We start from the raw sequence: 13,307 nt of genomic DNA on the forward strand, positions 1-13,307 counted from the left end.
AAAATCTAAATTAAAAGCATCTGATGAGAAGCGTAAACTTGCCAATATGCCATTTATGACACGGAGTGACAAGGAACGGCTGAAGCCCTGGCCTATGTTCATGGCTAGTGGTTCAGATTCACATGAGGATGGAAGCACTCATCCTCTCGCTAGAAAACTGCAGTGCCACTCCTAGGTGGGCCAGGTGTTTGTGTTGGCCACTTGGGTCGCTTAGCTTAGCCATCCAGCGACCTTGGTGCACCTCTTTTTTTCTTTGCATGATGTGCTGTTTGGGGACTATTTTTTAAATCGCCCATCCTGTCTGACATTGCAGTGCCACTCCTAGATGGGCCAGGTGTTTGTGTTGGCCACTTGGGTTGCTTAGCTTAACCATCCAGCGACCTTGGTGCACCTCTTTTTTTCTTTGCATCATGTGCTGTTTGGGGACTATTTTTTAAATTGCCCATCCTGTCTGACACTGCAGTGCCACTCCTAGATGGGCCAGGTGTTTGTGTCGGCCACTTGGGTCGCTTAGCTTAGTCATCCAGCGACCTTGGTGCAAATTTTAGGACTAAAAATAATATTGTGAGGTGTTCAGAATAGACTGGAAATGAGTGGAAATTATGGATATTGAGGTTAATAATACTATGGGATCAAAATGACCCCCAAATTCTATGATTTAAGCTGTTTTTGAAAAAAAAAAAAAAAAACAATCCAAAACACACCCGAATCCGACAAAACATTTTCAGGGAGGTTTTGCCAAAACGCGTCCGAAACCAAAACACAAAACCTGAAAAATTTCCGGTACACATTACTACTCTTCAGGAAGTTGGTTTCTACCCCCCCACCCCTCCGCCTAAGTCCCACGAAACAGGGAGGCTGTTGCCAGCAGCCTTCCTGTAACCTATCTCTAGAAAATAAAAAGCTAAGAAATCTCCTAGGAGCTCCCCTAGCTGTGACCGGCTCCTCCGGGCACATTTTCTAAACTGAGTCTGGTAGGAGGGGCATAGAGGGAGGGGCCAGCCCACACTATTAAACTTTTATAGTGCCAGTGGCTTCCAAAGGACCCATCTATACCCCATGGTACTAAATGGACTCAAGTGTCCTCTAGGACATAAGAGAAAGTACATTATAACCTAGCAGATGATGATGATTACAGGGTATCATATGGTGTATTGCATGTAAGGTACCTTGTTCCACACGTACTCTGCTGTAGCAATATACCTTATATAAGGGTGAGTAACACTTGTACAGGCTTACCAGCGTATGAGCACACACATAAAGGAATGCTACCTTACCAATGTTTCCAGGAGTAACGTTAGGAGACATTTCTCTGATCCATCAGCTCATATGACTGATGTTATTGTTCATCTAGAATCTCCAATTCATATGATATGTTCCCCATCCATTGTTTTACATTGGTGCTGACATAGGACTTGGCGAGTGACTACATCTCCATTTATACTTCATGGTTAGTTACCAGGGTAAGAGAGAGATATATGTAAGTCTTATTATAATATTACATTTGTTATTGTGAGTGTTCTCAGGAGGGAGGACACACTGATAGTCTGAGACACAGTATTATAAAGCCTTCATTAAAAATTATGTTTTATTATACACACACATTTACAATTAAGTGTCCCAGAGCGTCGTCTTCTCCTATTGTTTACAAGATTAATATTGTTACAGAAAATTTCACATTTCCATAATGTATTTTATTTCCAGCAGATGGACATACAAGCAGGAATATCTCAGAAGGACATCTAATGTTATCCCCGGATTGTGACATAAAAGATAATGACAGTAGACAGGATTCTCCAGGAGATAACCCCATTACCCCAATTATACATCCAGCTCTATCAGCTGATCCCTGTGATCCTGGGAAATGTTCTCCTGATCACTCTGATATTGGTGCATCTGTTACAGCTCTGAGAGTAAATACAGTGATTCCCTGTTCTATAGATGCCAAATGTTTTACACAGAACACAAAGCCTATTACCCATCAGACAGGTAAGGAAGGTGAGAGGCCATTTCCATGTTCTGAGTGTGAGAAATCTTTTACATACAAATCATATCTTCTTAGACATAACAGAAGTCACACAGGTGAGAAGCCATTTCCATGTTCTGAGTGTGGGAAAGGTTTTGCACACAGATCACAACTTGCTACCCATCAGCAAAGTCACACAGGTGAGAATCCATTTCCATGCTCTGAGTGTGGGAAATGTTTTGCACACAAATCAGTTCTTGTTAAACATCATAGAAGTCACACAGGTGAGAAGCCATTTCCATGTTCTGAGTGTGGGAAATGTTTTGCACTTAAATCATATCTTGTTAAACATCATAGAAGTCACACAGGTGAGAAGCCATTTTCTTGCTCTGAGTGCGGGAAAAGTTTTACCTGGAAATCCAAACTTGTTGTACATCAGAGAAGTCACACAGGTGAGAAGCCATTTCCATGTTCTGAGTGTGGGATATGTTGTGTAAGTAAATCAGAACTTGTTACACATCTGCGCAGTCACACAGGTGAGAAACCTTTTCCATGTTCTGAGTGTGGGAAATGTTTTGCATGTAAATCACATCTTGTTATACATCAGAGATGTCACACAGCTGAGAAGCCATTTCCATGTTCTGAGTGTGGGAAATGTTTTACACGTAAATCATATCTTGTTACACATCAGAGAATACACACAGGTGATCAGCCATTTTCTTGCTCTGAGTGCGGGAAAAGTTTTACCTGGAAATCCAAACTTGTTACCCATCAGCAAAGTCACACAGGTGAGAAGGCATTTCCATGTTCTGAGTGTGGGAAAGGTTTTGCACACAAATCACATCTTGTTACACATCAGCGAAGTCACACAGGTGAGAAGCCATTTTCTTGCGCTGAGTGCGGGAAATGTTTTACACAAAAATCAAATCTTGTTATACATCACAGAAGTCACACAGGTGAGAAGCCATTTCTATACTCTGAGAAATAAATCATCTCTTGTTGCACACAATAGACATCACTCAGGTGAGGAACCATTTTAATCTTCTGGAGTATACTCATCAATGCCATGCATTGTTCTTCAAGGTGCTTATCCTATCTCCTATGCTTTTTGCAATATACATGTTACCACTGGGTGAAATAATCAGATGTCATGCCCTCATCTACCACTGCTATACAGATGACCTGTCTTTGCTCTAGGTACTGAGAGCCCAGTACCAATCCTAAATGGTTGTCTAGCTGAGCTCCAGGTGTGGGTGATGCCAGTTGGCTGTGATTCAGTCCTGGTGAAACAGGTCTTTAAGCTCACCACCAAAGGGCAGCGCTACAGTTCAGCTTTGCAAACCAACCAGACTTACGCTTGGGGGTTCAGAGTTACAAAATGCTGATCATGTGCAGAATCTTGGTGTCCTGGATAGTGGAGTGACACTTAGACATCAGTATCTGCCACTATCAGATCCTCATCTGAGGAACATAGCCAGACTCCAACACTTTATTCCCTCAGAAGATCTACCTACAGTCATACATGCACTTGTATCATCACACATAGACTACTGCAATGTCCTCTATCTGGGTCTCCCAGCAAAAGAGTTGCACCGCTTGTAGCTTGTACAGAATGCAGCAGCCAGGCTGTTACCTAACCAGCCCGTTCCTGCCACATAACACCCATTCTCTGCTCCCTTCACCGGCTGCCTGTAAGATGGTGACTCTATTACATAATCTGACTGACTCCCAATTCTACATGACCAGGGTCCATGGTACCAGAAGCAGCTTCTGCCTCCTTACTGCCCTGTTTCTTCCATCTGCAGATGAAGGACTGTTACCAGCAGTACCAAGAATCCCCAAGAAGTTCTGAGATGTCAGAGGTGGAGACAGGGTGGGTGGCACTAGTGCCGTAGCGGGGGCTGCCGGAGGCACTATCTGTGGGTAATATTGTCCCCAAGCAGCGCTAAGGTGTCAGAGGGGAGACAGGGCAGTGGCAGTAGTGGGGGGAGATGGGGTGGTGGCAGTAGTGGGGGGATACAGGGCGGGTGGCAGTAGTGGGGGGAGACGGGGCAGGTGGCAGTAGTGGGGGGAGACGAGGCGGTGACAGTAGTGGGGGGAGATGGGGCAGTGGCAGTAGTGGGGGGGAGACAGGGCGGGTGGCAGTAGTGGGGGGAGACGGGGCAGGTGGCAGTAGTGGGGGGAGACGAGGCAGTGACAGTAGTGGGGGGAGATGGGGCAGTGGCAGTAGTAGGGGGGAGACAGGGTGGTGGCAGTAGTGGGTGGAGACAGGGCGGATGGTCACAGTGCAGTACCGGGGGCTGCTGGAGGCAGTAAACAGGTGTATGGGTCCCGCACAGAACTAGTTGATAATTAGACTTAATGATGGTTCTGCTTCCTTATTTCTAATTAATCCCTTGTATGTGTTACTGTTATTTGCTGTGTCAGCCTTTATGTGTGTTCTGTGTAATAATCCTGAAAGTAGTGCTGCTACCGATCTCATATCATTTGTAGTAACTTGGAAAAGATGAGATATGAGGTGCACTCTGGAAGCTTATAGGGGGTTACTCAGAGATGATCGCAGATGTGACATCACGCAGCCCCTGGAAAATGGTCCCGGCCCACCCGCGTTCACCCCTCAGGGATGCGACCGCAATGTGTGTGTCTGCGCAGCCGCTGCACATGTGCATTTTGTCACCACCAGCAAACTGCTGCGGGCCGCTATTGCGGCTGGGTCTGAATGACCCCCATAGGCTTTTGGCTCTCCTGATATGTATCTGTTTTACTTACCTGCAATACTATAATGTAACTTGAATTGTTTCTGTGCTTTAAAGGATATTTTATCCATGTTGTGCAGAGTAAAGTATTTTTTAAGTGTAAAATATAGAGAAAAATCTGTGTATTAAAGATATGAAATAAAGTTGTTTAAAAACAAAAGATTTCCGTTGAGTCTTTTTATGTGTCTGTGTATTATCTTATTTCCAGATAATTGTCGCTATGGTGACAGAAACAATTTCCTGTTAATGTGTCACTTGTAGTGTTACTTTTGTGTCCAGCGGGTGGGCTCGGAAATGTTATCCTTTTCCTCGCAGCCCCAGTTGCTGGAGAAATTGAAGGATGAGCTGTTGACGGGTCACGTTCTGCTTGAGTTGACAATTTTCTCACCAGCAGGTCTTTCCACCTCTGCAGACTTGTGTCCGGAAAGAGAGATACAACGTAGGCTTTAAACCTAGGATCGAGCACGGTGGCCAAAACGTAGTGCTCTGATTTCAACAGATTGACCACCCTTGAATCCTGGCAAAGCGAATGAAGGGCTCCATCCACAAGTATTTCCAGGGAAGACGTTAAGTCTGAGGGACTATGCACAGGCCCAAATGATAATTGTTTTATGATCCTTCAATGTATAAACCAAGCGATAGAGGGAATAATCCGAAAGTGTTAATACCAAAGATTAGCTAATCTGGTTGGAGGTGCGCCATTAAGCAAATTGCAATGACTGGTTAGGGGGTTTAGAAAAAAACGCTAGTGGGCTTATATCTAAAAAAAAAGCCTTAATATGTGGTGCACTCTTTTTTCTTTATGTTTCATGAATAAATTAAAACATAACTTTAATTATTTTTATTTAAGAGAGATTTTTCAATAGGCATGACGTAAGGCAATTGATTGTCAGCCTGGAAAGACAAAAAATGAATGAAAGATATACAATAATTTATATACCAGCACTACCTATGTATGGGTATATGTGTAGAGCAATAATTGATATAAGCAAGTAAAATATAAAAGGAATTTAAACACAGGTTTTATTTATCAAATTTATGAGATCCTTTCACAACGAGATTGTGATCTCAGAAAAAAACTGTTTTTACAGCTGCTCCCTGCAGAGCGTTACTACTGCATACAACCTAATTGCTCCCTGCAGAGCGTCACTACTGCATACAACCTAAGTGCTCCATGCAGAGCGTTACTACTGCATACAACCTAAGTGCTCCCTGCAGATCGTTACTACTGCATACAACCTAAATGCTCCCTGCAGAGCGTCACTACTGCATACAACCTAAGTGCTCCCTGCTGAGCGTTACTACTGCATACAACCTAAGTGCTCCCTGCAGAGCGTTACTACTGCATACAACCTTAGTGCTTCTGCAGAGCGTTACTCCTGCATACAACCTAAGTGCTCCCTGCAGATCGTTACTACTGCATACAACCTAAGTGCTCCCTGCAGAGCGTTACTACTGCATACAACCTAATTGCTCCCTGTAGAGCGTTACTACTGCATACAACCTAAGTGCTCCATGCAGAGCGTTACTACTGCATACAACCTAAGTGCTCCATGCAGAGCGTTACTACTGCATACAACCTAATTGCTCCCTGCAGAGCGTTACTACTGCATACAACCTAAGTGCTCCATGCAGAGCGTTACTACTGCATACAACCTAAGTGCTCCCTGCAGAGCGTTACTACTGCATACAACCTAATTGCTCCCTGCAGAGCATTACTACTGCATACAACCTAAGTAGCCTTTTCTGGTAACCACTACGTCTTACAATGACCACTTTGTTACTACCCGTAGCGTATCACACGATAAGACAGTGTTACTACCTATAATGTATAACAGTGGGATCATACTCACAGGCACAAAGAAACATATATGTGCAATTCAGCACATATGTAATAATATTTGTATTGAGAGGAAATGTTTTCCTATAACAAGTATATCATTGTAAAACCCTGTACCAGAGCAGAATCCCCAATCACATGTGTTACCCATTCAGTACATATATAAATTGATAACTGACCACATCACAAAGATATGCACATTGAATAAAACAATATTGTTGGTAATAAAAGATGTTCTCCTGTGACTGAGCATATCATGTGTAACCCTGTAACAGAGAACAGTTCTCTAAGGCATGCATATCCAATTCTACACATTTGTATCACTTCTGTGACAATATTGTTATTGAGAAGGGATAATCCCTGTAACAAGGTATACAATATGAAACCCTGTCACAGAGCGAGGTATACATTATATTATCCCAGGGTTAGTGCATAGATAATATCCAGCTTTCTGCCTGTTTCATTCCAAAGGCCTGCTAAGTTGTCCCAACATGTATCTACACAATACTATTGCCAATCACTGAGTGACGCCTGATATAAATATAAATCAGTCAGATAACGAGTAGTAACCAGTGACTAGTAATGACGTCTGTATGCAATGAGTCCACAAATCAGGAGAACCACCTTTCTGTATCTCCAGCACCCGCTACAGAAATATAACATCTGAAGAATGAATGAGGCTGGGGAGAGAGTAGCAGCCTGTAATAATGATAATATATGCTGTTATATAAACAGTGCTATAACCATTCTTCTGATAGAGATCCTTCCTCTGATAGATATAAAGAAGCTCTGGTGTATATAGGCTGAATCCCTCTTCTACTTTTATCCCATGTGACGTGGGGCAGTGACTGGGAACAATGAGAGCAGGGAAAGCACCAGCACCAGAGCAGAAGGAAAGATGAAGTGCAGCAGCTTCTGCTCTCCCCGGACAGTCGCTCCCTCCCCTGTTGCGGGTACACATTGCAGAGGAGGTGAGCGGTGTCCCAGGAATGAGAGAGCCGCTCTGAGTACCTGCCCGAAATGCTGGCTGCAGTGTCAATGCCGCTGGGGAATCTGTAGCACTGTGCAGAGAGCGGTGTCATTACCACTAGGAGACCTGTAACGCTGCGCTGGGAGCCGCTCGAGAGCACAGACGCCGGGTCAGGTATGACATCCACACACCCGGAGACCGTGTACGTCTGAGCTTCCGATGACGTACGTTTCATATTTGCTTGATCACATCGGTGCCTGGGTTTTACAATGATATACGTGTTATAGGAAAACATCTCTCAATACCAATATTATTACACGTGCTGAATTGAACATATATGTTTCTTTGTGCCTGTGAGAACGATCCCACTGTTATACATTATAGGTAGTAACACTGTCTTATTGTGTGATACGCTGCGGGTAGTAACAAAGTGGTCATTGTAAGACATAGTGGTTACCAGAAAAGGCCACTTAGGTTGTATGCAGTAGTAACGCTCTGCAGGGAGTACTTAGGTTGTAAGCAGTAGTAATGCTCTGCAGGGAGCACTTAGGTTGTATGCAGTAGTAATGCTCTGCAGGGAGCACTTAGGTTGTATGCAGTAGTAACGCTCTACAGGGAGCACTTAGGTTGTATGCAGTAGTGACGCCCTGCAGGGAGCACTTAGGTTGTATGCAGTAGTAACGCTCTGCAGGGAGCACTTAGGTTGTATGCAGTAGTAACGCTCTGCAGGGAGCACTTAGGTTGTATGCAGTAGTAACGCTCTGCAGGGAGCACTTAGGTTGTATGCAGTAGTAACGCTCTGCAGGGAGCACTTAGGTTGTATGCAGTAGTAACGCTCTGCAGGGAGCACTTAGGTTGTATGCAGTAGTAACGCTCTGCAGCGAGCACTGAGGTTGTATGCAGTAGTAATGTTCTGCAGGGCGCAGCTGTAAAAAGTTTTTTTCTGAGATCACAATCCCGTTGTGAAAGGATCTCATAAATTTGATAAATAAAACCTGTGTTTTATCTCTTTTATATTTCACTTGCTTATATCAATTATTGCTCTACCTATATACCCATACATAGGTAGCGCTGGTATATAAATTATTTTATATCTTTCATTAATTTTTTGTCTTTCCAGGCTGACAATCAATTGCCTTATGTCATGCCTATTGAAAAATCTATCTTAAATAAAAATAATAAAAGTTTTCATTTATTCATGAAACATAAACAAAAAAAGAGTGCACCACACATTAAGGCTTCTTTAGATATAAACCCTCCATTCACAAGTCCCACATACTTAGCGGAATTGCTCTGTATTAGCTCCTCCTTCAGTTTCTCTAGCTGCTTCTGCAAAATCCTGATGAGGGGAATGACCTGACTCAAGCTGGCAGTGTCTGAATTGACTTCACGTGTGGCAAGTTTGAAGGGTTTGAGAACCTTGCAAAACACGGAAATCATTCTCCGTTGCGCTTGAGTCAGGTGTATTCACCCTCCTTTGCCTGTATCCAGTAACGTAAGTAGGGGTCCTCAGCCACTGCAATCGCTTGGAAGTACGCAGGGCTGCTGGGCGCCCTAGCTGCCACCACTTTCTGCTGGGATGGACATGGAGGGCACAGCACGCATCTCTCCTGTGTCCCTTCTGGGTCTCCGGTGGCAGCGGCGTGTATGTTTAATGAAGTGCCCATGTGTGAGCTCTGATTGGCTTACAAACCGGCACTTAATTTGACAGACACACCGCTGCCGCCGGAGATGCAGGAAGGACTCAGGAGAGGCGCGGCTGTGCCCTCTGTGTCCTCCTACCCAAAACTCACAGCACAGCAGCGGGGGAGCCCAGAGGGGATAGGGGGGTCCCTGGCACTGGGAGAGCATATTTTGCACTAGGGGGCATATTTGGCACTTGGGGGAGCATATTTGGCACTGGGGGGCATATTTGGCCCTGGGGGAGCATATTTGGTTCTGGGGGAGCATATTTGGTTCTGGGGGAGCATATTTGGCCCTGGGGGGGCATATTTGGCACTGGGGGTATATGTGTACATAGCACTGGGGTGGGCATATTTGGCACCGGCGGTATATGTGTACCTGGCACTGTGGGGGAATATCTGGCACTGGGGGCATATGTGGCACTGGGAGCACAGCCCTAGCAACAAACATTACCCCCTTGTTACAAGCACAACACCCAGCTCATTAAATCCCAGGCAACAAACATTACCCCCTAGCAACGAGTATGACACCCAGTACATGAAACCCTGGCAACGAATATTATTACTAGAGATGAGCGGGTTCGGTTTCTTTGAATCCGAACCCGCACGAACTTCACCTTTTTTTTCACGGGTCCGAGCGACTCGGATCTTCCCGCCTTGCTCGGTTAACCCGAGCGCGCCCGAACGTCATCATGACGCTGTCGGATTCTCGCGAGACTCGGATTCTATATAAGGAGCCGCGCGTCGCCGCCATTTTCACACGTGCATTGAGATTGATAGGGAGAGGACGTGGCTGGCGTCCTCTCCATTAGAATAGATTAGAAGAGAGAGAGAGAGATTGTGCAGACAGAGTTTACCACAGTGACCAGTGCAGTTGTTTGTTTTAAGTTAACTTTTATTTAATATAATATATCCGTTCTGTGCTATATCCGTTCTCTGCCTGAAAAAAACGATACACAGCAGTCACACAGTGACTCAGTCTGTGTGCACTGCTCAGCCCAGTGTGCTGCACATCAATGTATAAAAGCTTATAATTGTGGGGGAGACTGGGGAGCACTGCAGGTTGTTATAGCAGGAGCCAGGAGTACATAATATTATATTAATTTAAAATTAAACAGTGCACACTTTTGCTGCAGGAGTGCCACTGCCAGTGTGACTAGTGGTGACCAGTGCCTGACCACCAGTATATATAATATTAGTAGTAGTATTGTTGTATACTATCTCTTTATCAACCAGTCTATATTAGCAGCAGACACAGTACAGTGCGGTAGTTCACGGCTGTGGCTACCTCTGTGTCGGCAGTCGGCACTCGGCAGGCAGTCCGTCCATCCATAATTGTATTATATACCACCTAACCGTGGTTTTTTTTTTTCTTTCTTTATACCGTCGTCATAGTCATACTAGTTGTTACGAGTATACTACTATCTCTTTATCAACCAGTGTACAGTGCGGTAGTTCACGGCTGTGGCTACCTCTGTGTCGGCACTCGGCAGGCAGTCCGTCCAACCATAATTGTATTATATACCACCTAACCGTGGTTTTTTTTTCATTCTTTATACCGTCATAGTCAGTCATACTAGTTGTTACGAGTATACTACTATCTCTTTATCAACCAGTGTACAGTGCGGTAGTTCACGGCTGTGGCTACCTCTGTGTCGGCACTCGGCAGGCAGTCCGTCCATCCATAATTGTATTATAATATATACCACCTAACCGTGGTTTTTTTTTCATTCTTTATACCGTCATAGTCATACTAGTTGTTACGAGTATACTACTATCTCTTTATCAACCAGTGTACAGTGCGGTAGTTCACGGCTGTGGCTACCTCTGTGTCGGAACTCGGCAGGCAGTCCGTCCATCCATAATTGTATTACAATATATACCACCTAACCGTGGTTTTTTTTTCATTCTTTATACCGTCATAGTCATACTAGTTGTTACGAGTATACTACTATCTCTTTATCAACCAGTGTACAGTGCGGTAGTTCACGGCTGTGGCTACCTCTGTGTCGGCACTCGGCAGGCAGTCCGTCCAACCATAATTGTATTATATACCACCTAACCGTGGTTTTTTTTTCATTCTTTATACCGTCATAGTCAGTCATACTAGTTGTTACGAGTATACTACTATCTCTTTATCAACCAGTGTACAGTGCGGTAGTTCACGGCTGTGGCTACCTCTGTGTCGGAACTCGGCAGGCAGTCCGTCCATCCATAATTGTATTACAATATATACCACCTAACCGTGGTTTTTTTTTCATTCTTTATACCGTCATAGTCATACTAGTTGTTACGAGTATACTACTATCTCTTTATCAACCAGTGTACAGTGCGGTAGTTCACGGCTGTGGCTACCTCTGTGTCGGCACTCGGCAGGCAGTCCGTCCATCCATAATTGTATTATAATATATACCACCTAACCGTGGTTTTTTTTTCATTCTTTATACCGTCATAGTCATACTAGTTGTTACGAGTATACTACTATCTCTTTATCAACCAGTGTACAGTGCGGTAGTTCACGGCTGTGGCTACCTCTGTGTCGGCACTCGGCAGGCAGTCCGTCCATCCATAATTGTATTATAATATATACCACCTAACCGTGGTTTTTTTTTCATTCTTTATACCGTCATAGTCAGTCATACTAGTTGTTACGAGTATACTACTATCTCTTTATCAACCAGTGTACAGTGCGGTAGTTCACGGCTGTGGCTACCTCTGTGTCGGAACTCGGCAGGCAGTCCGTCCATCCATAATTGTATTACAATATATACCACCTAACCGTGGTTTTTTTTTCATTCTTTATACCGTCATAGTCATACTAGTTGTTACGAGTATACTACTATCTCTTTATCAACCAGTGTACAGTGCGGTAGTTCACGGCTGTGGCTACCTCTGTGTCGGCACTCGGCAGGCAGTCCGTCCAACCATAATTGTATTATATACCACCTAACCGTGGTTTTTTTTTTCATTCTTTATACCGTCATAGTCAGTCATACTAGTTGTTACGAGTATACTACTATCTCTTTATCAACCAGTGTACAGTGCGGTAGTTCACGGCTGTGGCTACCTCTGTGTCGGAACTCGGCAGGCAGTCCGTCCATCCATAATTGTATTACAATATATACCACCTAACCGTGGTTTTTTTTTCATTCTTTATACCGTCATAGTCATACTAGTTGTTACGAGTATACTACTAGCTCTTTATCAACCAGTGTACAGTGCGGTAGTTCACGGCTGTGGCTACCTCTGTGTCGGCACTCGGCAGACAGTCCTAATGTGACGACATGTGATGACACAGCTGGCGCGTCGTGTCGCTCAGTGGTAAAAGACACGTGGTTACTTTCCTAGCCCTGGTCCTACACATGGACTTCACCAATTGCCAATATGTTATTAGTTATATGTTAGGCAATATTGTATTATATTGTATGATATTATTGTTACAAGGGTACAGTTATGTTTTCAATGTATATATATGAATGTATTGGTTATTCTGCTATAGTTTGTAAAATAATGTTTCCCTATGTGACGATCAGATAACCTGTGTATTTGCTCTGTCTGGGAAGATACAGCCAGTCTCAGATGTCAGGCCATACACCCCCCTCATTCTTCCCCACACAATGGATTCCAGGCCACACAATCAGATTAAGTAAGGTTACTTTAGTTAACATCTATTGTGGCCTAGGGGACATGCCTGGGCATGTGAAAATAGGGTTGCTCTGAAACTGTCTGGGGGTGTCGCCTTATTGTAGGAAAGACAAAGGTTTGATAATAGCAAAGAGGGGATGTGAGACAGAAGGGGAGAGAGTGGCAGGAGACTGACTAAGGAGTAATGTTCTGTCAGGGCTCCAGGAGGGAATGGTCGTGTAGAATTGGATCACAGAAGTGTGCTGAACTGTGTTATAACCTATTCTGTTAATAAACCACTGTTGGTTTTTCATCTACCACCGTGACTGAGTGATTTTGAACCCAATATCCTCACATTTGGCGGCAGCAGTGGGATCACTCAAGACACCAGCAGAAAGGTATAAACCACAGCAGGCAATGGATTCCGCCCCGCTATGCTACCGTTACAGCAAGAAGGATCAACTACAGG

At 44.2% G+C, this 13,307-nt stretch overlaps 1 protein-coding gene across 1 annotated transcript in view; it reads left to right on the plus strand.

Annotated features, from left to right (window-relative positions):
- Positions 1–3,945, plus strand: part of LOC134984310 (uncharacterized) — a 280,342-nt gene extending 276,397 nt beyond the window's left edge. The window contains exon 12 of the mRNA XM_063949923.1: positions 1,705–3,945. Within this exon, the coding sequence (XP_063805993.1) occupies positions 1,705–2,954 (1,250 nt within the window). The 3' untranslated portion in view covers positions 2,955–3,945. The remainder of the gene's footprint in view (positions 1–1,704) is intronic.
- The last annotated feature ends 9,362 nt before the right edge of the window (positions 3,946–13,307 follow it).

This window comes from Pseudophryne corroboree (assembly GCF_028390025.1).
Source record: "Pseudophryne corroboree isolate aPseCor3 chromosome 3 unlocalized genomic scaffold, aPseCor3.hap2 SUPER_3_unloc_49, whole genome shotgun sequence".
Lineage (NCBI taxonomy): Eukaryota > Metazoa > Chordata > Amphibia > Anura > Myobatrachidae > Pseudophryne > Pseudophryne corroboree.